Genomic DNA, 24,443 nt, shown 5'->3' with positions numbered 1-24,443 from the left:
GATGACTTTTGGTTTGCATCTACAGACATAAACATTGTGACTGCAGACAATTCCTCCTTCAAGTGAAAACGGCTACTTAAACTGTCTGCTTTTTGTCTATAAATGACTGAAATGCAAAGTTAAAGCCTTTGTGTGGAGGAACAGTAACCGTATAAGTATGAAAGCAGCTGTACTTATGTAAAAGGCCAGCATCATACCTGGAGCATTATTACTCACGTTAGCCTGATTAGCATGCAAACATGACACGTTCGACTGCATTTCATCATAAAGAAAGCCCCTTTAACCCTTGCAGTACCTCCACAGTGAGCCTGTTGTAGGTCTCCAGCACTTTATCCTGAGCCTCATCGTAGGCGTTCTCCAGCCTCTGCTCCAACATCTGGACAAAACTGCAGGAGTAGATGTTGTCTGTCGGCCCCACGAACCTTAACACTGGAAATCAGACAAAAAAGAAGAAATAAATCATCTAAAAATGTATCAACCAAGGATATGGAGCTTTAAATGTAGTAAACAGTGTTTTTGTTTGAGCAGGATGGTTCATATGTCTCTTTATTAGCATATATACTGTATTTATTTATAATTCCTACTGCGTACGTTTGATCTGCAGTGTTCGGAACAAGAGGTGAACATACAAAGATCCACATTTATTTTCTAAATTCACAACGAAAAATGTTATTTCAGATATCCTTTCAATTCAAACTTATCAAAACTTTATTATTGATTTGGTTTTGCTCTCAGTTTAACTACTGTTATTGCATCCAGAAAAAATGGTATCAGAAGCAAACATTAAACATTCAATCATTGTACACTACTGATGATAATGGGCCCAACACAAAGCTTTGGGAGACACCAAAAGTAGCCTCAAACAGTTATTCAATCAGTCGTAGACTGTATAAAATTGAAGGACATCGTCACAGTCACATCTCTAGTTGGTTTGTTAATTGTTAACTTGTGTTTTGAGCCTAGAATTGAAGCAGCATGAACCTCCAGACTAGGAGATTACCGGATGAGAGAGGAACTGAGCTACTGAGAAGATCAACGATGAAAGTAACAGTGATGACCTGAAAAGGGCTGAAACAAAGGAGCAGATAAACTGTGTGGAGTAAATGAGTCAGTGACAGCAGCTGTGACACAGATTGACAACGAACAGATGGGTGTGGAGCAGAGGACCAAACAGGTGAACTGAGGACAGCTCGGGGAAATGAGCAGAAACAGGAAACTGAGGACTGAAAGTAGCACAGAATATCAGGGATAAGCTCAAACTAAATACCAACCAAGAACACAGAACAGAGAGTTTACCAAGGTGAACCAGAGAAAAGAAAATACTAAGAACTCAAAGGACAGAAAATCAAAGAGTGCTCAAGCCATCTAATGCCATTACCCAGAAACAATAGGCCATGGTCAGCAGCCTAAATGTGTATTTATTTGGTACTTCAGTTCCATCTGTGTTCATTCTGTTGAACTAGTTCTAATGATTCTGAAAGCATATTGGTGTTCACATATTATACTATCATCTTCCATATAAAACTATTTATTAATAATATATCCACAGCACCAAAAACAAATGCCATTGGATGCCGGTCTAACAGCTGATGCGCTATGGAAGAGAGATTTAGAAAATCTACAACAATCCACGCTATTATGCTGTTTCTGGAATCTGGGAAAAAGTAGAGCTCTGCTGTAGATGGATGTGTGTGTGACCAATAAACCTCAGCAGTGTGCCAAAGAAAGAGGATTATCGCCCAGAACGAGAACAACTAATAATGAGTAGTCGTCTGTTCGGGTCCCGCTGTTCCACACCAGCGAGCTGCAGGCCAGGATAAACAATATTGAGTCCATCAGCAGATTATAGATGATGTTATTAATATTGTCTCTGTCCTTCTTCCACAGTCGCCCTCCATTCTCTTCCAGGGCTCCCTCTTTCTCTCGTTTGTTTTAGTTTTTATTCCAACTCTACAGATGACTGGTGTGGGTGCTGCTTTAACAATATTCTGACCTGAATTCAAACATTGTGGCCCTTACAAGTGCAGTTTAGATTCACAGACTCCACATCCTTCACTCTGCTCTTAGTCTGAATCACTTTGCAGGCACAAACACCGCTGACCCAGTTGGTAATCATATGCAAATTGTGCTCTGGAGGAAAAATTGGAAAATGCTTTCATGGCTAATGAGCTGATTTTGGTTTGTGTTTCAAGTGCCTACTTCACATACACCCTCATAGTAATATATGATAACGTTTATATTGCAGTATACATCACATTTCAAGCAATTTGGTCAACTTGCGTAGTTGAGTTGATTTAGAAGGAAGACTACTGCAAACTAAAGCCTCTGTAAAATCTGTCACAATAGGATCATCTATCTCCCATCTTGTTAGCTACATGCAAATGTGGCTACCAGCTAATTGCTAACTTTGATTGGAGCGAGTGGGTGTCACTGTAAAACAGCATGCTGGAGAGTTGTGATGATCAATCAAAACATTGCAGCTGCAGATCTTAAAGGGCCAACTCTCCAACAGTCTGAAGATAATGCGTCTCATGTGTGAGATATGACGGGAAACATCCCGTAATTCTCACTTTCTGCATCTGCTCATATGCAAGGCTTGTGTTACTTAAATATCTGCACCAGTCCATGAGGGTCCATCAGTTCCCTCTGACAGGCTATGGTGTGTAAGCACCCGGACTGAGTGATGCATCCGTGAGCCAGGATCAATCTCCATTCGGAAAACTAAACATACTGGACTAAGAAGACGAGGAAAAAAAGAACAAAGTGGAAGATTGTTTTTCATGAGACACAGAGGATTGTCATTATCCTCACCACTACAATGTTCTGTGGACCAATTACATGCACGTGCACTGAAAACCTTAAAAGCAATAGAAACACGCTCATCTGCAGAGTCCCAATTGGTTTGTGCATGTGAAAACCACGTTCCCATGGATTAAGTAGAGGTCTTCGTGTATTCACCCGAATCCTGGGAGCCAAGCTCCAACCCAAACCTGTGGATTTGTCTCTATATGGTCATCCGGGTTCAAAGTAGCTCCTCAATTATAAAAGCAGGTCCACGGGTACGTTTCTGTCCTCTCTTGTCGTATTTGTGCACCCATCTTTAGAGTTTTCTATGGTATTACTGATGGAAAATTCCATTTCTTGGAACCTGGGACACCTTAGGTGTTTTGCAGGTCAATGTGACGATGCCACAAAACTAAAGATTTTAAATGAGAGTGCCTTTAAAATTCAGGTTTATGCCTAACCCGTCCAAAGAGCATCTGAAACAGATTCGTCCTGAATCCGAGAAGCACTCCCACACAAAACAATAATTTTAAGGCTCCACAGGTGTGTTTGACATCCAGCTGTTACCATACAGCACTGATCAAATTTCATGTAGCTACCGAGCTCTGTGGTGCATCAGAAAAGAGAAGCACGCCCCAGAGCTCATCGGTGCACACAACATGATGTCAGATGAGCGAGTCCGTCACTACCCAATGTGAGCTGGAGCAAATCCAATAAAAAGCCAAAACCTTTTATGGCCACAGGTATCTCCAAAATCGACTGTAATTTATTTAATTTTCAACTGATTTTCAGGAAATTATGCTTGTATGAAATGTGAGAATATAAAGAAAACAAAGCTTGATATCTGATATCAAACTAAGTTATTTAGGTACTTTCAAATGTACTTCATCAACAGCTACAGCTTTGAGGTGGCAAAGATCTATTTACAACATTTATTCAATATTTAGGCCACTGTGGTTGTTTGCAAATATGTAGAATTCTGTCCAGCCCGGTTGTTTGATCATCAATTAAAACTCTTGTAAAAAGGACGCTCAGTTACTTAAATTGAACACTTATAATACGCCCACTTCTGGTATAGTTACAAACACCGGTTATCTCAAATATCTTATTTTACTGACAACTTTAGCGGTCAAATGTAATGACCATATGTAACCAGTATCTAAGTTTTAGGGATCACTCCAAAGTGTTTGAGCATGCAAGTGTCACATTCGACTTCAGCTCACAGGGTGACGACAGAAAATGATGATCAAACAATGATAATCACTATGGTCATATTAGGGAAGACACAAAGTTTTGTTTTGAAATCTTGTAAATTAATGTTAATTTATTGAAAGTGGTAAGACATTAAAGTTGTGCTATTCTTAACTCTTCCTACTTTTTTCAGCCAGGTTCAGATTTGGGTCTGTTATTTGAAAGCTGGGCCTGATGTGCCAGCTTTTAGCACAGAAGTTAACCTCAAACCGTTTCAGGACGCTTCACCACGGCAATCTGGAAAATGTTCAGTTAGAAAATACATTTAATTGTGTGAACTTTTCTAAATTTTCACCAATTACTTTTATTCGCGAAACTGAATCAACGTGTCGGCGTAGATTATCAGTCATCGAGGTCTTGGCGATCCCAAGAGATTGAATAAAGGTAACTGGACTTACTTCTTTTTGGTTCTTGAAGCTCTAATTGCCTCTAATTCTTTAAGGATGAGTTATAATTAGTTTAGAATTTAAGAGGCCTGTCAGATGAGAGGTGAAACGCCTTCAAGAAGCAAAAAGAAGAGGTCCAGCTGCCCTTAATCAAGCTCTTTTCATTCATAATGCAAAGCTGTAGCAGAGCTGAAGAAGTTTAAATGAAAACAGAAAACAGGTAAATCTCATGGTTGGACTCAAACACAAGTCTTATTGCTTAGGAGTCAGTTGTCTGTTCTATGTGCACTATAGATTGACATTTTCCAGACTCTTAAGGCTCTGGATTTAATTGGGAGCTGAATAAAATCATTCCAATCTGGAGTTGCATCTTCAGAGTTAAAACCTATTCACTGCACTGATTTTCCAACTCTTGGAAAGATTGGATTTAGAAATGTGTGTGCGTGTTGAAATGTGTTTTTTTTTTTTTCTTTAAAAGAGGCTTATAGTCAGACTAAATAAATGGACCAATTTGCATTTGCTTTGCAATCATGGGAGTTTGTATGTGACTTAGAGAACCCGAGAGGAGTCAAGGAGAGCTGACATGTAATCAGAGTTTTCTCTCTGATTTCCCCCTCTCCCCCCAGTAAAGTCATTCGTCACCTGTTTTCAGCTGCAGGTGAATACTTGGAGCGGGCACCCAGGTTGCCACGGGAACCAGAACTGCTTTAACCAGTGGGGTGTGCTGCCGGATGTCAGACAGCAGCTTGTCAAAACCGTAAACATTCAGCGCATCGATGACCAAAGAGGAAACGTAGACGGTTTTCCCGCTTGTCACGTAGTAACCCAGAGTCACGTTGTGGGGGCTGCAGTCGTCGCGCTCCACCTGCGACAGAGACACAGAAGGGAACAATTCAAGATGTGCTCCATTTGTATTCAAGGCAGATTGAGCCCATCTTTTTTTACTTTATTCAAACGTGGCGTTGCATGTTTATGTAGAGCGACAAACTCAGCTGGTAGTTGGCACGCTATGAAACATCTTTTTTTGGATAAGTGTATTTTATCTGTGGCTTTAAAAGGAATCAGAATATGAATATTTCTAATCCTTGATTTAATTTAAATTCAAATCTGCCCTGAAGTGTATATTCTAGCATAAGCTCTCAACAGTGTGTCCTGGAAAAACACACAGATAACAATCACGGTGAGTCAAAGGCTTGTATTTCTGGAACCGTACACCGCCCACCTTCCTCTCCCCTCCACCTTCAGCCACACTGAGCAGCTGTCTGTTGTTACCGTGGCTTTTTCCTCTGTCTTCATCCATATTTTTCTCTCCTCTCTGAACACTGAACACTAGGCTGGCTGCTTCTGGCTGCTCCTGGCTGGTCTTGTTCTCCAAAACCCACATCCCTCTTAGTGAAGCTGTATCTCATTACCTCTCCTCTCTTATCTTATCCGCTCTTCACTGCGTGCTGACAAAAATCAAACAGAATTCACCCGGTTTTTAAAACCACAGGCACATGTCGTCTTCACTGAACCGCTTACTGTAAACTTCCTCTAAAAGACCAAGTTTTCTCAAGCAGCTCTTGAATTTTTAATTATACTCGAAGACTCATTCTTTTGTCCAAACAACCCACCTTTGGGTTTTGCATTTCATTAGAAAACAAAAAAAGAGCTTTTGGACCTTTCATTTTAGAACATACAGAATGAGTGCTGAATTAAGCGTTGACCGTTTCCTTTAGAAAATGGTTCTGTGCTGCAATATTTCTGACTGTGGGGGGGTTTCATGTTCTCATATCTTTGCATATCAACACCTCCAACGAAAAGCCAATGAACCACTGGAATAACATTCATATTATCAGGAAAATTGACCCAATTCTTCGATGCAAACTTCCATGTTAAGATCCGCACTGTTTCTAATCTTCTGAACTCGTTAAAGAATTGTGTAATAACCAACTCACACTGATGGTTTGTGTCCTAACCCGTAGATATAATAAAATGATTGCTGTGTATGTTTTTGATCTTGGAGTAAACAATCACAGCCCAGTTTCTTGTATTCAGAAACATACGATGCGTCCAGTTCGACGGGGTGGAGCCTGACATTCTGGATTTTGGTGACAATGAGTCATGAGCTCGTACACGTGGTGAATCAGGCGATTTGATTGGCAGACACCTCTGCTGCTGCTTGAAAATGCAATACATCACCGCGTTAAAAGTGAATACGATGCGAGACGTGTGCGAATCAGCCTTAAGAATACAGTTTAGAAGGGTTGAAGGTGTATTGTGGGACCTTAAGAAAACAACTGGGTGTCACAGGAGAGTAGCAGCCAAAACTGAAAGGGAAAGCTGAGTTTCAGCCCAAAAAGTCTCGACTTTGAAGTAGATTTTTTCTTCCTTGTGATGGTGGATAAACAAATGCCTTCTGAGAAGCATCAAATGAATGATGTGTCAAATCTTTTGTTTCCCCGTGAACTCTCATCTCTGTTTAAAGCAAAAACAGCCTTTTCTTTATAACCACATATCTCATAAAATAACTTTTATGTGACCTATAATTTTATTCAGCATTTTCAAAAAGCTGGTCACATATTTAAGACTCACATCTAATAATAATGACAAAAATAAAACTAAATTAATCTAACTTATATTTATAAAAATTCTAAGTTATAATAATATAACTTATAACAATTAGTTAAGAGTAAATCTTGTACTTTTGACACCCCTGTCCTATTGTCAGCTGATTCTATATTATTCATAAATGGCTCAAAGTGTGTAGATGGTAAAACTTTGCATGATTTATTATGTCTTTGTTAACACCTTATTCTATAAAGCATCCATTACTGGTGTACAAACCGTTCATATATCCATAATGATAATAAAAATGACAACATGGATCATTAATATGCATCAGGTATTAGAGTGGTGACCTTTGAAGGCTGAAAAAACTCCACCACTTGAAAAACATCAAAACAAAGAAGTCAGACTGATTTACACTGAAATAAAGTCAGTCATTCATTCAGGTGGTTTGAGACCATAAAAGTATCAAAGGTAAGCACCTTTATTACAGTGTGTAATAAACCATTATTCTAATTATCTGTATGGTGCACAAATGCTAATCACCCGGGTCAAAGTAGAACAATAATCTATTTAAAATTCTTCACGTTCCGTGGAAAAGCTGCGAGGTCGACGTGCTTAACCTTTGTTTTGCATATTTGAAAAGCAGTTTTGGTATCGAACAGAGCCAACCAGACCCGACCTTGCCCTCCGTGGTCCCTTTGCTCATTTGACAGCTGTAAAACTGGTCAGCTTTACAAGCAATTATGGTTTACAACATTGTTGGATGATGCAAGGCATTTAACAACGCTGCATGCTAATTCCACACCGTTTGACCATCCCTGTTCACGCTGAGGCGAGTATTTGCTCATCAACATGGCCCCTATATCCTGTCCTTTAAGGATCTCAACTATTTCATACCTTATTGTTGCTATCGTCATCTTTCACCGGATTGATCTTGATTGTCAAATTAGAGCCTACGTTATCGGATGGAGGAGATGAAGGCTGATTGTATGTGAGTGTTTGTGTGTAGCGGAGGGTAGATGAAAGTGGACTGGAGCTTAGAGACTCTGAGTCACTTTCCCGCGAAGGCTCACAAACAACTGGATAAAAATAGAAAAAGCTGGCGGATGAAGACAGACAGACAGTGAGATGAAGAGAGGCAGGTGGACAGACAGAGAGAGGGACGGGCACAACAAGCAGATCAACAGACAGGCAAGACAGACAGGTTGGCAGAAAATCAATCGACTTGGACTGAGAATGCAATCTTCTCTGGGAGATAAAGGTTGGGAGTAACGCGGGAAATGTAAATATCAAAAACCACGCGCAGGAAGAGGCTGCGAGGGATCGTTTGCTAGAGAGAGATGAGACGGAGAATGAAGACGAGACAAAAATAGAACCTGTAGTTGATAATAAACATCACAGATGGAAAATGACAGGCAAAAAAATCTTACAACAGGAAGCTGCACTTAACTGCACTGCTGTGGAAAAAAGAAGACTTCATTTTGGAGTGTAATAAACTCCCAAAGCTAACACAGTCTGACTTCTCAACAGGTCATAAATATTCAGACTCAAATGCGGTGTGCATTAGTCACCTCTCCCCATTGGTCTGAGGCACCATTCATGAGAGTCCTTGTGAGATGAATGAGCAGGTGGAGAAATCAGGAATACAGAACGATTGTAAAATGATGGCACAGGAATAGGACAACACTATAATACAACAAAGACATAAAAACATAAGGTTATTCTGCTGGAGTTGGCTGTGATATTCCAAAAATCATTTAACCTCAACACAGATGCATGCTATCCTTAAATATAAATGTCTCACGGTCCCTTCATGCTCTATCTCACAGGGTGTTTATATAAGTCTGCCAACTGGCCACTGATTTCTGGCAGTTTATTCCTTCTCTTTCGCTTCCTGCATGTTTTTTTTAAATAATCTCCTTTATTGCCAGAAACAACACCATCCGAACTGCAAGCTACAAACTCAAAATAGCAAGTCTGACAAGGTTGTGGGTCATATTTTTGTTTTTTTCTGCCCTTTATTGACAGACAGGAAGATGCTGGTGACATACGAGGGGCTCCTGGTCAATAGTGTAGGCAGGCTCGGTCCTTCTGCTCGTGGCTGTGGTGATGTTCTTGTGTGTCATCCCACAACATCCACAAAAACAAGCTCCCCTCTCCAGCAAGTACCCGTAACCTGCATTTAGAAGGCATTAACCTGGATTAACTAGTCACTGATTTGTGTTTACTATCCACTCTCCTCTCCCTCCCCACGGTTATTAGCCATTGACCTGTGTTCACTGTGTTTACAAGCCACTAAACTACAGCATTTTACTGGCTTTAGACCATGTCTTATTACCCACTGACTCCACCTATGCATCGCCCCTTTCCCACTCCTGCAAACATCCCATTAACACCAGCTAACTCTGAAGTAATCGTTTATCACGTTCATTAATGAGACTAACTCTAAAAAATTGTTTGCATAAATGAGCACACTCCAAATTTATTACTTTGTTTAAACATTTCATGAACGGGACTTTCTCACACTGCGGTTTTTCACAGGTTGTACCTTGGATTTTAATCTGGCCCACCCCAGAACCTGCTGCTGAAGAAGACATTCATTATTTGATTGAGAAACATGCTATGCTGCGGTCGTAGCTGTAAGGGAAAAAAATGCCTTTTCCCCTCAGAAACCTGAAGGTTTTTAGCCAAACTGAATGATGTGTAAAGCTATTAAGGATTTATTTCATTTGATCATGCTTTCAAAGCACCAGTAAGAAATTCAGACTCGCTCATTATGAATGTGTGGCACATGCCAGAAAGCCCTGCTGCTCCTTTAAGGTGAATATAGGCCTATAAGCAGCCTCTATGGCGGGTATGTCTCTATGCGGCGGTGTCACTGTTGTTTAATATTTTCTGCCCTTACTCTACTCCACAGTGAGCCCTAAAACCTTGGACGTTCCTCTGTAACTCTCTCCAGATAGTTGCCTTTCAATTATGAAATTCTGCTCATGATTTGCAAGCTCTTGATGGTAAGCTGTGTGTAAAAGATGGACGTGGTCCCCAAAAGTGAAGCCAGTAGTGTGCGAGTGCCTTTAAGTGCAATGCCATTAAAGTTTGGTTCCGTCTGATTCCCATTTAAAAAAAACTTTAAGCTGTGACTGGAGACTGAGTCGATAGTTTCTTTCCCATGAGTCATTGTGATGTCATTAGCTAGATTCACTCTGTGTCATACAAAAACAGCACAACAATCTAATTGATAGTCTGTGGTTATTTTGAAAATAATTCCATATTCATCGATGCAGCATTTCACAAATCACTGGCTGACATCGTGATGGCTAAATCTACTTTTTAGATACAATCTTTGGGTGAACGAGAGTTTTGCAGCAGAGCTTGTCCGTATAATCCCTCAGGAAGAGTTAGACTTTACTTTGAATCAACCAGGGTCACCTGAGTTCACAGAAGAGATTAAACTGTATAGATTTAATTGAAAACCCTGAAAATAAAGTCATATTATTATCATATGCCTACATGCCTGCCGGCATTGAAGCCTACACGCTGCTGCTGTTGCTGTAGAGGGTGCTCAGGACTTTGTGCTGCAGCCACGAAACCGCTGTTGCACACGGACGTGTCTCCAGGACTGGTTTTCTCCATCTCATTTCTCCTCTGAACAGTGGGTTTGAGGAAAACTTCTGCTAATCAATTCTGATGTTCCAAGGATCTGTAAGTACTTCTCCTGAGGATTCAAATGAGCTCCAACATGCGCGCCAACACCATGGTACCATAACTGAGTTTTGCAAACCCCGGGTATTATTTTATTTTTTTGACTCAAAGTATTGCCAGGAAAATTAAGAGTCAATGTCCATTTTTTTCTGTGTGTTAATAAACATTTCATGTGTTGCAATTGGAATTGAAATGTTTAACTGTTAAATGTGGTTATGGTAGGGCTATGGTGTGTTAAATGTATGCATGGGAGTTTGTAAGCTCATACAACAAGATAGCTATAAAATCAGCTAACCAGCTAACCTTCCTTTTATTCAGGATTGCTTTTAATACCCAGCAATATGATGACACTTTTATCTTATTTCATCTTATTCGATTTTGTTGTATTTTATTGCTTCCATTGTTCTTTTATTGTTTTTATTTGTTTTTACTTATTCCTCTCTTTATTTATCACCTGCTGTAAAGCACTTTGGTACATCTTAATGATTGTTTGTAAAGGGCTGTATAAATAAAATACATTTACATTTTTACATATTCTATATTATATCTAATATGATAATAATATAATATATATGGGCGGCCGTGGCTCAGTGGTGAGAGTGGGCCGTCCAATAACCTGAAGGTTGGTGGTTCGATTCCCACTCTCACTGCTCAAAGATTGGTGAACTGCAGGGGTGGCAGTCCACATCCTTGCCACGGCCGAGGTGCCCTTGAGCAAGGCACCGTAACCCAAGCTCCTCGTGCGCAGTAAATGGCTGCCCAGTGTGTGACCCTGTGCATGTGTGTGTTCAACAGGTGCCAACCTGGATGGCTGCGAAACATGACAGTAAAGTCTGAACTTAAACTTAATCTATGAGATGACCTTTGTTTTGTTAATTGCCACTAGCTGGAGGTTATGTACCCCTCTAATACACGAATCACTGACACATGATTGCTAGTTATTGACTTTTAGTTAAGAGCCACGAGAAGGTGTTAAATAATCACAGAGCTGCTGTGATTCCAGCTGGAACTGTAAGAAAAACCCACCTGAGCTGAGGCATTGGAGTCATTCAGGGCCCTCTGCAGAGCATGGCTCAGTCCTTTAGAGAGGTTCTGTTTCAGGATCAGATCCAGACGGTTCCGGCGCAGCTCAATGGACAAAACTGTGGAGGAAAAAACTATTTAGGAAGAGGAGCTCAGTGACTATGGACAGTTTATTCAGGCTTAGCTTGTTTGCCATCTTCAACAACACCATATCACTGCTTGTGCTATAGACTCAAAGCCATTTTGACTTAAGAAAGTATTTATAAATTCATCCTTTAAATATTCCCCAAATGCTGCCAAGTAATTCCCCATCATCCCTGGTACATACAACCGAAGGCTGCAGTCTCCAGCCTCTTATCCATGTTAGCCGTTTTATTACAGCATGTTGCGCTCGAGGAAAATCTCGGCTTCCTTTCGTGCGTGTTTTTACTCAATCTGCGCTCATGTACTTGGTCACATAATAGGTACACTGTGCCCAAGCTTCTGATGTGGCGATTTGTGTGTGAACGCCATGACACTGCAATCAGTTTCCAGATGACAGCATAAAGCTGGCCTGTACATGGAGTTAAGTATGCAATTTAAAAATGGACACGCAGGGTTTGAACACACAAATAACAGAAAAATCTGACACCATAACCGTTCGTCTTACAGTATTTACATGAATATAATTATGAATGAATAATCCCCACATTTTAAAGAGTAGACAGAACTGCATTAGTGTTCCAAACAGTCTTAAAGATGATGTAAAAGTCTCGTACCTGTTCTGACCCAGAACATCTCAGTCACGTTGCAAGGCAGTGGAGCTTCCTGTGTCATGGTGGTGGAAGGAGGCTCTGTGGTTGTGGTTGTGGTCGGAGGTGGCGTAGTCTGGACCGGGATGAACACAGTGGTGGTGGGTGCCTTTGTTGTGGTGGTGGTGGTGGTGGTAGTGGTGGCTGTAGTGGTGGTTGTGGATGCAGTGGTGGTAGTTGTGGGAGCTGGAGTAGTGGTGGTGGTGGTGGTTGGGGGGACAGTGGTGGTGGTGGTGGTGGTGGTGGTTGGGGGGACAGTGGTGGTGGTAGTGGTGGTGGTGGCAGGCGTGGTTGTAGAAGTGGTTGTAGGCTGAGTTGTAGTCGTCGTGGTGACTTCGAGGCTTGTTGTTGGCTGTGCGGTTGTGGCAGTTGTGGTGTTTGGTGGTGAAGTTACAGCGCTCCCAGTGGTCGGCGCCTGGGTCGGCGCCAGCGTCGTCACCTCTGCGCTGACAACAGTAAGAGTGGTCGTTGAGGGCGTTGCCTTGGTTACTGTTGTGAGCTGGAGGCTGTCATCAGTCACAGTGTCCTGGCTGGTGTCGTTAGAAGCCGTGGTGGATTCCAGTGGTGTCGTAAGTGTGGTGGAAAATCGTAAGTTTGAAGCGGTGGTCGTCGATGGGGATGTTTTTATCGTGGTGGCTGATGTAACTGGCTGCCATGAGGTGTTTCTGGTGCGCGCAGGCGTGGTGGTGTTCCACTGGTGGGTGGAGAAAGGGCTGGTGACGTTAGCGGGAAGCGTGACATCGTGGTCACCCACAGTGGACAGGAGTGATTCGGGGACAGTGGGCAGATCCCAGGCTGGTAGGCTGCTCACCGAGTCCTCTGCATGAACAAAAAAACATTTGGAAATCAGACTAAATGTTTCTTAATCAGGAACTAATGAGCTCAGGGTTTCACCATGATTAACAATATAAATATGCCTTCCACATGTCAGGCATCAACTCAGGACCTTCAGCTTTCAACTCGTCTCGTAATCCTTTGAGCCACCAAGCTACAGGTAAACATCACTGAGGCTGTAAAACATCATTCATTCCTGTAGACAGACTATTTGTTAAAGAGTTGGTGTAATTGGTCCTAAATCACCCCAAATCATTACTTTTTTATGTATTCATACGTCAAACTGACAAATAAGTTGAAAATTGCATCTTTCTGTTGACCAAATTTAATCTGCTCGTGAAATATGACTTCATATTCGCTGATTTTATCTCTTTCAACTCACAACTAAATAAAGTGATTGTGTTTATGTTTGAGGCACATCTTCAGTGAATTTAATCTGTTTCATGGGGGATTTTTGATTGTTGTGCGTCCTAAATCACGCCAAATTATAACCATTTCATTCACGATGTCCCGGAAGCATCGTCTTTTCAGCATAAAGCCTATTTAGGTTCACATTTTATTTCATATAACACAATAAATGTGCTGAAGATGTTCAGACTGATATTCAAACAATTTACAATCAAAGGTCACGAGTTGAAATCCAGATTGGTACGCTCTATGATTTGATTGTGATTGACAGATTTAAGGTGTGTATCTTACATATTTACGGTTGTTTGTGTAATTATATAAATGAAGTCATGACGAAGACTAAACTGCACGGGCAGAAAGTGGTCTAAACTAGGCTGCAGAGTTCCGTCGCTTCACAAGTGTTACAACTAAACACAGGGAACTGAAATAACAGCTTATGCTCACTGGGAATTTACAATAAATATTTGTCTAACTGGTTCAAGCATGCCTTTTTGTCCAGAATCCACTCTTAACCGGTTCCTATTTGTCATGATCTGTGGTTTTGTGCTCTGTTTTTCCTGTAGTTTGAGTTTTTCTAGTAGTTTTGTGTTATGATCTGCGGTTTGTTTTGAGTTTCCATTGTTTTTTGTTAAGTTTCTAGCATTCGTTTCATCACTTTTTCTTCTGATTCTGCATTCTTAGTTAGTTTACCTTGTCCTGCTTTCTGTTCTGTATCTGATCTCGATCTTTATTCTATACTTTCCTCGGTTCCCTCCGGTTCTGGTCATTAGTTCTACTCATTCACCTGCGTTCAATCCTCTCAGCTGCATCCATTTAGTCATCAGGCTCCCGCAGTATTGAAGCCCTCTGTTGTCCCCCCTCAGTGATGGTCAGATCCTCGCTGTTACAACTACTTGCGCCATTTTGTGTTCATGTTATAGGTTCTCGTCTAGTTCTGGTTAGTTTTATCTTTGTGGGTTTCCAGCATTTTGGGGGTTTTTTTCCCCCAGTTTTAGTTTGTAGGTATTTCCGGTTCTGCTACTCTTTTTGTTAAGTAATAAATTACTTCAGTTCACCTTCTACCTTTAGTCTTCATCGGATCATCGTCTGCTGGTCTGCATTTGGGTCCTTTCATCAACATCTTCCCTTAAACACTGTTTGTAATATGAAACTACATCGCAGTGTCATGCCTGCAGAATGCCTCACTGAGCACCCATACTGCTGTGTTGAACACAAATCCCTAAAATCTTAATAATTCAACTTTAACATGTATAAATAAATCATTCACCCACTGAATCCACACCTTGCTGCGAATGCACTGGGCCCTGAACAGCACAATGTGAAGCAGTGCATCTTTAATGCCTTCAGGGGAGCTCCACAGATGTATCAAAATATAAGAAAGTCACTATCGGAAAGCAGCTGTCAGGTTCATGAAAAACTTGCCAATGCTCAGTTTTCTCATTTAAGAGGAACAGGGAAGAGAGATAAGGAGGTTACTGGGAAATGGAAAAGATCAACAGTGCAGCAGTTTCAATTCCAATTTTTGCTGCATTAACCAGAGAGGAATTTAAATGTCAGGGGTTTGTGTAATGAATCTGCTTTCTGATGTGAACTTCATGGAAAGTGTAAAAGATGCTGACGTAGATGAGAGGAAGATGATCAGTCCTGCTCAGGCTGAACTCCTGATTGAATCTCATCCTCCCTGCGCATCACTAACTGAGGACTTTGAGTATCGTGATGTGAACTGATAGGACAGGAGACACCATTCTCTGGTCAGAGGCTTACACCTTTATGGATAAATTACCTTGTTGATGATTCTACTGTGACGGGAAGTGAGGAGACATGGAGGCGGTGAAATGGGACGGGATGGGGAAGACAACAATGATGATGACGCACGTGATGATGACAAAATGAGGAGGATGATGGTTGGAAAATGATGGTTGTTTAAGAGGCCTGGTCGTGCTGAAAATGACATTTTGATGACATTGGTTACCGATGGTTAAGGCTAATGAAAAAGACACAATTACAACCAATTTCACTGGATGAGCCCATAAATATATGCCATAAATAACCCCAAATATTGATTTTTACAGACTGTATCTGTACTTTGGAGCCTTTCTGCTATGTTAAAAACGATGACTCCTTCGACTTTGCCTGGGAAGGTAAAGTTAAGCCAAGCATGAACACCAGTCATGCTTGTTCAACTGAAAATGACCTTTTAAGAAAAAAATGATACTATTAAAAATCTGGCTTGGGCTTCTGAGAGTGGTTAAAGAATCCCAAATAAGACCCATAGTGTTACCAGTTGACCATAATAAGTTTAGACCTGTTGATTAAAAATGCCTCATACTAAACAAGTCTAAACAAACACAAACTGCAGACCACCTGCTGTTCTTTCTTTGGGTTAAAAAACACTTCCAATGAAAATACTGGATGGTGTGCTGACGGTTTACATTAGCCACTCAAACAGTAAAACTATACCATAGTGAGAAACTGACCATTTGCGCTGTTCCACCCCCTTATCTATTATTTTTACAAGCAGGCAAAAGTGCTGCAAACTGTCTAAAAGCCTTCTACAAAGCCTTTCAAAAAATGAGTTTGCTTCTCTCTTTAGTCACTGGGATATTCTTTAGAAAAAGAAGTCTGAAAAAGTTGCTAAATATTGTGCATATTTGCACTATGGCCTCAAAATGGCAGCAAACAGTGAGGCTCTTTCAGTGGACCCTTCACTTTTTTACATTTACAAGAAAAAGTGAATACTGGGTGTCAAGAGCCGAGAGAGTTTAAGCATCTGATAAAAGAGCTGTGGGATTGTCCCAGTGGTTTCCAGGTATATGTAGGATGTTAGTGGTCCTGTTGAATAACCTGCTGGTAACACTGGAAACACACATTAAAAGTCAGCCTGTCACAACACACACACGTACTCTGTTTGTACGCATGTTGTTTACGTCTTCACACAACCTAAATATGCTCCTGATGGCTTCATGAATGATGACGCTGAAAGACTGAACCTGCAACTAGCTGTCCCAGATAAAACCTTCAGTGATTTAATGTACAGGGCACTGATATATGAATCTACTATTCTGTATTAAATAAGCCAGTTATGGCTCTTATGTAATCAAAACGTCTCGTAAATCTTGTTCGGATGCCAGTAAAAACATTCCTGGACAAAAGTTTATGGTTCTTCTTTTTATCTTGATGTTTTTCCAAGACTCCAACGTTATTTTAAATGTGATTGGAAATGACACGACCCAATGACTAGTTGTTTCTCTTAGCACTAACAAAGCAGATTGAATCCAGTCTTTGCACGTTTTTTGTCTCGTATTTTGGGTTTTGGGGATTTAAGCTTCCAAAACGTATCAAATGCAGAGTGTAGCTCTCATTAGGGCCACAAAGCACATTGTTTCAACATGTGGGGAATCAAAGACTGGCAGGTCTGCAGAGCACTGCCTTATTAAGGATGCTAAGACCTGACAATCACTAATCAAGGGGGTGGAGGTTGTGCAGCAGTGACTTCCATTGTGAAAAGCTCCATGCTTATATAAAGAACCATTACATACCCAAACTGTTGTTGTTGGTGGAGTTGTTGCCAACAACCACAGATGCGTTGGTTGGACCTGCTGTTTGATTGACGGAGTTTTTACTGGATGGAGAGGAGGAGGAAGAGAAGTAGGGGGTCAAAGGGGATGCTTTTGTCGTTGATGTTGAAGCCTTGGATGCTGAAGAAGACGAGCTTTTGGTCCAAGCAGCTTTCGACAGCAGCCCTAAAGGTTTTCCAGCAGCTGGCGCCTGCAGCTCTACGGTCTCTGCCAGCATGGTAAGAACTGATGAGAAAGCTGCCCGCTCTCTGCCCGTCTGCAGCCTCTCCTGCACCAGCCAGGCAGCCGGTTCTCTGGGTACTTCGGCTGCAAACAGAGACAGTGTGCGAGGGAGATGGAGAAAGGGATGGATGAAAGAAGAAGTAGAAATAGTGTTTAATTAGAAGGTGTGTGCGGCAGTAAGACAGTAAGAATAATCAGTCCCCCGGGCCAGACAGAGACATCATGTGCCCTTCCTTACACATAACCGACTCATGCACACACACAGCTGGAGACCTCTAATCATTAGTCCGCATAATGCCATCACAACTGTCCAACTGCCAAGAGATTTAAACCTGCTCTGCTCGATCTCACACAACACACTCATATGCAAGTCGCTGCCAAACGCACACACATATACGTTTGCATATTATTCCCCTGCATCACAAATGCGTATCAGGAGGGATTAAAAACCTCTAAAACTGCGATTGTGGAAAAATAGTAATAATGTCAAAAGTAGGTCACTTATGTTTTTAAAGGATAAAGCATAGGGAATTAATTTCAGTGTCCCAGGATGCATAAATTAGGACACACACACACCAGTCAGCTGTGAGCTCACAGATACAAATCTGACCCTTTCGGTGAGCTACGCAGACCTGTGGATTATCATGATAAGATCCAACAAAACCCGTCATCATACCTCAGAGCGCAAAAGACAATGAAAGAAATTTCCCAAGCACAGTTGGGTGTTTATTTGTGGGTGAGGTGTGTCTTTCACATGAAAACTGAGCGGCAAAGATTACATCCTGTCAAATAATTTAACTTCAGCCTTTAGCTCCATTTTGTAAACTGTCTTCATCTCTTCAATAAAGCCTGAAGGTTTGGCAGACTGAGGCGATTATCCCGTCTAATGCATTCAGTCTCAAAGGCACCTTGCCTTAGTGGAAAAGAAAGATGAGAAAAAGCAAGGCTGACCGTCTGACTCGCTTAGTGGCTGCCGCTCTGAGACACGCGCTTCTTATTGCATCTGCTCATTTGTTCTGAAAGTAGATATGTTTCGTTTTGATGCTTCTCCAGGTTGACATTGAGGATCTTCTGGTTTCCACACAAGCAATCATTAGATGGAAGCAAATGCTGGACTGTGATTTTTTATTTTTTTTTCATCCCAGCACATGCTCATTTCAGCCTGCAAGTGTGTTAAACGTGTATGTGTGTCGCACACTTCCCACGCTCCTCTCGTCTCTGTGGAGGATTGGTTAATTAAAAGACGGTGATTTTGAGCTAAAGAGGCTTTGCAGAACACGCTCTTGGCTTAGCTGCTGTATATCCTCTGGTAACCTGCTATAAAGCATTTCAAATACCGCATCATTAACTACCACCACTGAGCAATCTGTTCCTTGTTCCATGATGTCATATCATAAATGTGATTAAAAGAGGAAGTTAACCCATTGACAACTTATGTTCACGCTTCTTTTGGCTCAGAGTTGTGTGTCAGTGCTCTATTAGTCAGTTTTAGAGAGAAGGCAAAGTCAGAAATGGCAGGAAGCAATTACTTTGGGTATTACAGGGTGAGTAAAATGCCTGCTGAACCAAACTTAAAAGGCATCCTTCTTTTGGTTCAGATTAATCTCATTTAGAACCACCATAGCTGTTCTCTAGACAGTTTTATATGAAGCGGGATAAACACGTTCAGTCAAATACAGTTTGCAGCAGCATCTTTATCCAGAACTTAAAATTATGGACTAAATGCACATCTTTTTTTTTTAGCCACAACTCAAACACAACCCACTGCATCCATCCATTTTCTGTACCCGCTTAATCCAACTGTCGGGTCGCGGGGGGGCTGGAGCCTATCCCAGCGGTCATCAGGCGAGAGGCGGGGTACACCCTGGACACACACCATTCAGGGCCACACAGAGACACACAACCGTGCACACTCACACTCACTCCCAGGGACACCAATTAACCTAACACGCATGTTTTTGGACGGTGGCAGAAACCCCCGAATACACAGGGAGAACATGCAAACCCACACAGTATGGCTCCAGCCGGGAATTGAACCGGAACCCTCTTGCTGTGAGGCGACAGTGCTAACCACCACACAACCGTGCAGCGCTAACCCATTGTAATAATCTAATATTGTTGTAGCTACATTAAAGTCCCATAAAAATCACATTAAATGTTTAATATTTACAGTATATCAGTATCTGCCACAGCAAGATCAGTTCTGTAAGTATCCTTAAAGATATGCGAATGTTTCCTGGAAAACAATTTAAAATGCAGATGACTCATCCTTCACCAGGGGGCATGTAATATTTTTGCATACAATTGTATGTTTTTTTTTCACATTTCAGAGCTAAAACGGTGGGTTTGGGGAACTAATAGCTCTGTGCTAACCATTTTCTGGGGCCTATAAAGAGTCAGACGTCAGAAGGCTTTGCAAGATGTGGACACTTCTAGAGGCATAAACTGCAGGTTGTAACTCAGGCTATGTTCACATTAACAGGCTGAAATCCGACTGTCAAGCTTTTCTTCACCTTTTCCATCTTATCTCATACAACCGGACAAATGTTTGCTGTCCTCTGGAACTAAATGTCATCCATAATTCTGCTGCAGCAGTTTCAGGTCTCAGAAATACAGCGTTTTTTTCAGATAGTAATATCTTTTTATTGCACATGCACTGCTTCAGTGGGCCGTTTCATTCACATTACAGTCAGATGATTGTCAACCGTCAACTATAATCTGTTTTGAATCTTAATCAGGATTGAAAGACGTGGCTGTTTATGTGAACGTAACCACCCATCTTCGCCTCTGTGGCGGTCAGCTCTACATCCATTGTTTAATCCGTCTTTTCTGGGCTACCGCTCAAACGTGATGGCCAAACATGTCAGAGTGATGGGAGGTGTGGCACCTTTGCACCATCTTTGGTTGTAAATAGCTTGTTCATAGATCATGAAAACAAAATGTGATTGCTCACTAATTTAAAAAGAGTTTTTCTTATACTCAGAGCCTAATGGGTAATGCTGTGGTCGTCCTTAAGCAATGCATCACAAGCCACTGTCAGGACACACCTGGCTTGACTCCCCTATCTGGTCCCTGACTCCACTGTAAACAATACATCCCTGCTGAATTACCTTTGCCTCAAACTACGTTCTTTAAAAACATCATGTGGATCACACTAAAGGTCACAGACTGCGATGCATTGTGAAAGAAGTTGCTCTCTGGTCAGTGGATGTTGGCCTGGTTTCCAACCCCTGCAGATGGCAACTTTGAGCTCTGGTAAAGCTCCGATTTAATTTAATCTGTTATGCTCGAACAACTAGCTGGTGAGAATACGTAGTAGAATATTTAGCCACTACAGATAGATAATTATGTCAGGAATAAGCAGACCCAAACAGCGCTGAGGGGATGGTGATTATAGGACTTACAGTCGTCAGCTGGACAAGACAATCAGCTCCAGCTGAATGCTAATGTTGCTCTGTGTCTGCAGAACAATTACTAACCATCTAGTAAAAACTAAATGGCAATAATAATGTGTGCTAATGTGACCTTTTTCCTCCAAATATTCTGAAAATAAACTGAATTTATTATGCAATAGCAAAGATCTACAGATTCTCTGTTTTTCTTATAGGGTCGCTCGTTTTACCATCGGGAATAAGTCTCTGGTTGTGGAGTAAGCAAACAGTGAAAGGATAGATGGAATGGACTAATGAAGGGTTTGATATATGGTGGAATGGATGGGAGGACTGCAAATCCATGTGTGTTAGCAGTGTTTTCTTCTCCAACAGTTGCCACCTGCTCTGGCTGAGAGCAACATATGTGACACTGCCATCAGACCTCTGACAAAACACCAGGAAAGAAGAACCTCTACTGAGAACAAATATGGACAGGATGGGTGGATGAGCTCCATGGATGGTAGAACAGAAAGTGTGGATTAAAGATGGATAAATGAGGATCACACATGACCTGACCCGCTTTAGGTTTTTGGACGAAACATGCAGGACCTGCTTCCTGTTTCTATGTAAGAACATTCAGCTCATATATGATTATGACAGATTATGAGAATCATGACATGGAAATGCTTCACAAAGCACCGCAGACCATTTACAGGCTTCAAACTAGTAATTTTATGCATTTATTATAGTGCTTTGCCAGCTGGCTCTGCTGATGCCCGGCTGCATCTCTTCAGATTCCAACACAAACCTAAAGCTTTGGCATGTTTGCTGCAAGCTTTCCTGGCATACAGATTAACCATTTTCAGGTGCCTGTCATAATATAATGACAACGTTTACAGTCTGTGGCCATCCTTGTTTGGAATACTCAAAGCTTTAACCAGAGTTGGTCCGAGCTGCCACTCTGGCTGTGAGCAGGACAGGTGGTTAGGAAGTGTGAACACGGTGCCGAGCCAACTGGTCCTCAGCTCGGTGAAGCTCGGTGAAAAAATGAGGTGGGGGAGTGTGGTTAGCTCTATCTGCCAGCTAGCCAACTGGTGGTGGCAGGTTTCCATTCAAATAACCATGCCACACACCAGATAAAAATAATACATGTCTTAATCTCCATTTTAAAGCACTAGCCAAGATTTATCTATTCCTATGCCAGCTTTACTAGTATGATTTATATCATCAGCCTCCAGTGTCACATTATCTCACATCTCACATAATCTGCGCTGAAGAAGACACTGTCGTTTCAACCCATTAGTAAAAACAAAACAGCAGTCACTGGCAGAACATTTTCCAGACAAATAGAGGGAGTGCAGGCTGCTCTAATGATGCCACCAGCAAAATAATTGCTACTTCAATTTCTGCGTATTTCAGAAAAACAATATACCTAATTATTTAGTCAAAACTTGTTTTTTCAGCATAGCTTGAGGCTAAAACGTTGTTCAGGATGGTTTCATGTCTTATCTTAAACAACGCAAACTGCAATCTACATATAACTGAAGAATCAGATGTAATTTCTATGTGAAGTCAGCAGCATAACGAATCATTTACGTCACAATCACTCGGCACTTTATTATTATTGCTTGTTGCATATTTTTACATAAATGGCTTTTTTTTTAGATCACTTGTTCTCGTGGAGAACTTTGAGGTTATATCTGAAGGGCAAGACAGACAAAGAACATGCTATTATTATTTCAACTTTATGATAAAGCATCTGTGGAGTGAGATTACTTGACAATTAATAGGAAATCAGATTCTGTTTTAATTCCAATTATTGTTTCCTGCAGAAATAAAGTGTTTGTGTTCAGAGTAGGAGTGCTGATGGCAAGTTAAAGCCTTTATATTTTCAACGTGGTAGAAGACTCAGTAGGAACGAGGATGGTCCTTAGCCAGTAGATTTTGTCCAACACAGTGATGCCGTCCAACAGGATGGATGCTCGAAACCATTTCCTGGAACTATTCAGGGCATCCATCTGTCTGTGTGGAGGCAGGGATTGTTGAACTGAGGGAAAGTTAGGTAAACGGATCAGCGGATGGAAGTAGAAGGACTGAAAAGAAACACAAAAATGAGTTCAGTGTATGTTTGGGCTGTTTGTCTTAAGTCATTTTTCCTCAACAGATTAGTTGGGAAGAGGAGTGTTACTTTGACACGAACTGACAGAAAGTGGTGATTTGTTTGTGAGACAAAGAGCCCAAAATTACAGCCAGAATACAAAAAAATAAAAGAGAGAAAAGTTGACAGATGTTGCATCATGTTATTATTTTTACGACTGGTTGCATGGAAAGAAAAACAAGAGCAGTTTAGTTTATCATTCTCTGAGTGGGAGAAAGGGATGTCTGAAAAGTGTAACTTCCTTTTCTCAGTGATATGAAAAAGAGCTGGAGAAGTGTCAAAAAACTGCCTGACAACAAAGTGTGAACTGGCTACAACAGAATCTCACACTGACTGAAGAGTGAAAATGTTTGTTCAGGGTTTATGGTTATAAAAATGCAAGATTTCAGGAGGTGGATGGATGGATGGATGGATGGATGGATGGATGGATGGATAGATGGATGGATGGATGGATGGATGGATGGATGGATGGATGGATGGATGGATGGACATAAGTATGCATGTATGGATGGATGGTTATATGGATGGATGGATAGATGGTTATATGGATGGATGGATGGATGGACGGATAGATGGATAGATGGCTGGTTATATGTATGCATGTATGGATGGATGGATAGATGGTTATATGGATGGATGGATGGATGGACGGATAGATGGATAGATGGCTGGTTATATGTATGCATGTATGGATGGATGGATAGATGGTTATATGGATGGATGGATGGATGGACGGATAGATGGATAGATGGCTGGTTATATGTATGCATGTATGGATGGATGGATAGATGGTTATATGGATGGACGAATGGATGGACAGATGGATGCATGGATGGATGGATAGATGGTTATATGGATGGACGGATGGATGGACGGATGGATGGATGGATGGATGGATAGATGGCTGGTTATATGTATGCATGTATGGATGGATGGATAGATGGTTATATGGATGGATGGATAGATGGTTATATGGATGGATGGATGATAGATGGATAGATGGATGGATGGATGGATGGATGGATGGATGGATATAAGTATGCATGTATGGATGGATGGATATAAGTATACATGTATGGATGGGTGGTTATATGGATGGATGGATGGATGGATATAAGTATGCATGTATGGATGGATGGTTATATGGATGGATGGATAGATGGATGGTTATAAGTATGCATGTATGGATGGATGGATAGATGGTTATATGGATGGATGGATGGATGGATGGATGGATGGATGGATGGATGGATGGATGGATGGATGGATGGATGGATGGATGGATGGATGGATGGATGGATGGATAGATGGCTGGTTATATGTATGCATGTATGGATGGATGGATAGATGGTTATATGGATGGACAGATGGATGTATGGATGGAT

At 41.3% G+C, this 24,443-nt stretch overlaps 1 protein-coding gene across 3 annotated transcripts in view; it reads right to left on the bottom strand.

Moving 5' to 3' along the window:
• Positions 1-24,443, bottom strand: part of kiaa1549la (KIAA1549-like a) — a 133,408-nt gene that overhangs the window by 71,100 nt on the left and 37,865 nt on the right. For all 3 annotated transcript variants that reach the window (XM_075470600.1, XM_075470601.1, XM_075470602.1), the window contains exons 2-6: positions 17,269-17,613; positions 12,455-13,306; positions 11,700-11,815; positions 5,064-5,286; positions 296-429 (exon numbers count right to left, since the gene is read on the bottom strand). In XM_075470600.1, coding sequence (XP_075326715.1) covers positions 296-429; positions 5,064-5,286; positions 11,700-11,815; positions 12,455-13,306; positions 17,269-17,613 — 1,670 coding nt within the window. The remainder of the gene's footprint in view (positions 1-295; positions 430-5,063; positions 5,287-11,699; positions 11,816-12,454; positions 13,307-17,268; positions 17,614-24,443) is intronic.

This window comes from Odontesthes bonariensis, chromosome 7 (genome assembly GCF_027942865.1).
Source record: "Odontesthes bonariensis isolate fOdoBon6 chromosome 7, fOdoBon6.hap1, whole genome shotgun sequence".
NCBI classification, from domain to species: Eukaryota; Metazoa; Chordata; class Actinopteri; order Atheriniformes; family Atherinopsidae; genus Odontesthes; species Odontesthes bonariensis.
This window is presented reverse-complemented; position numbering and strand designations above follow the sequence as displayed.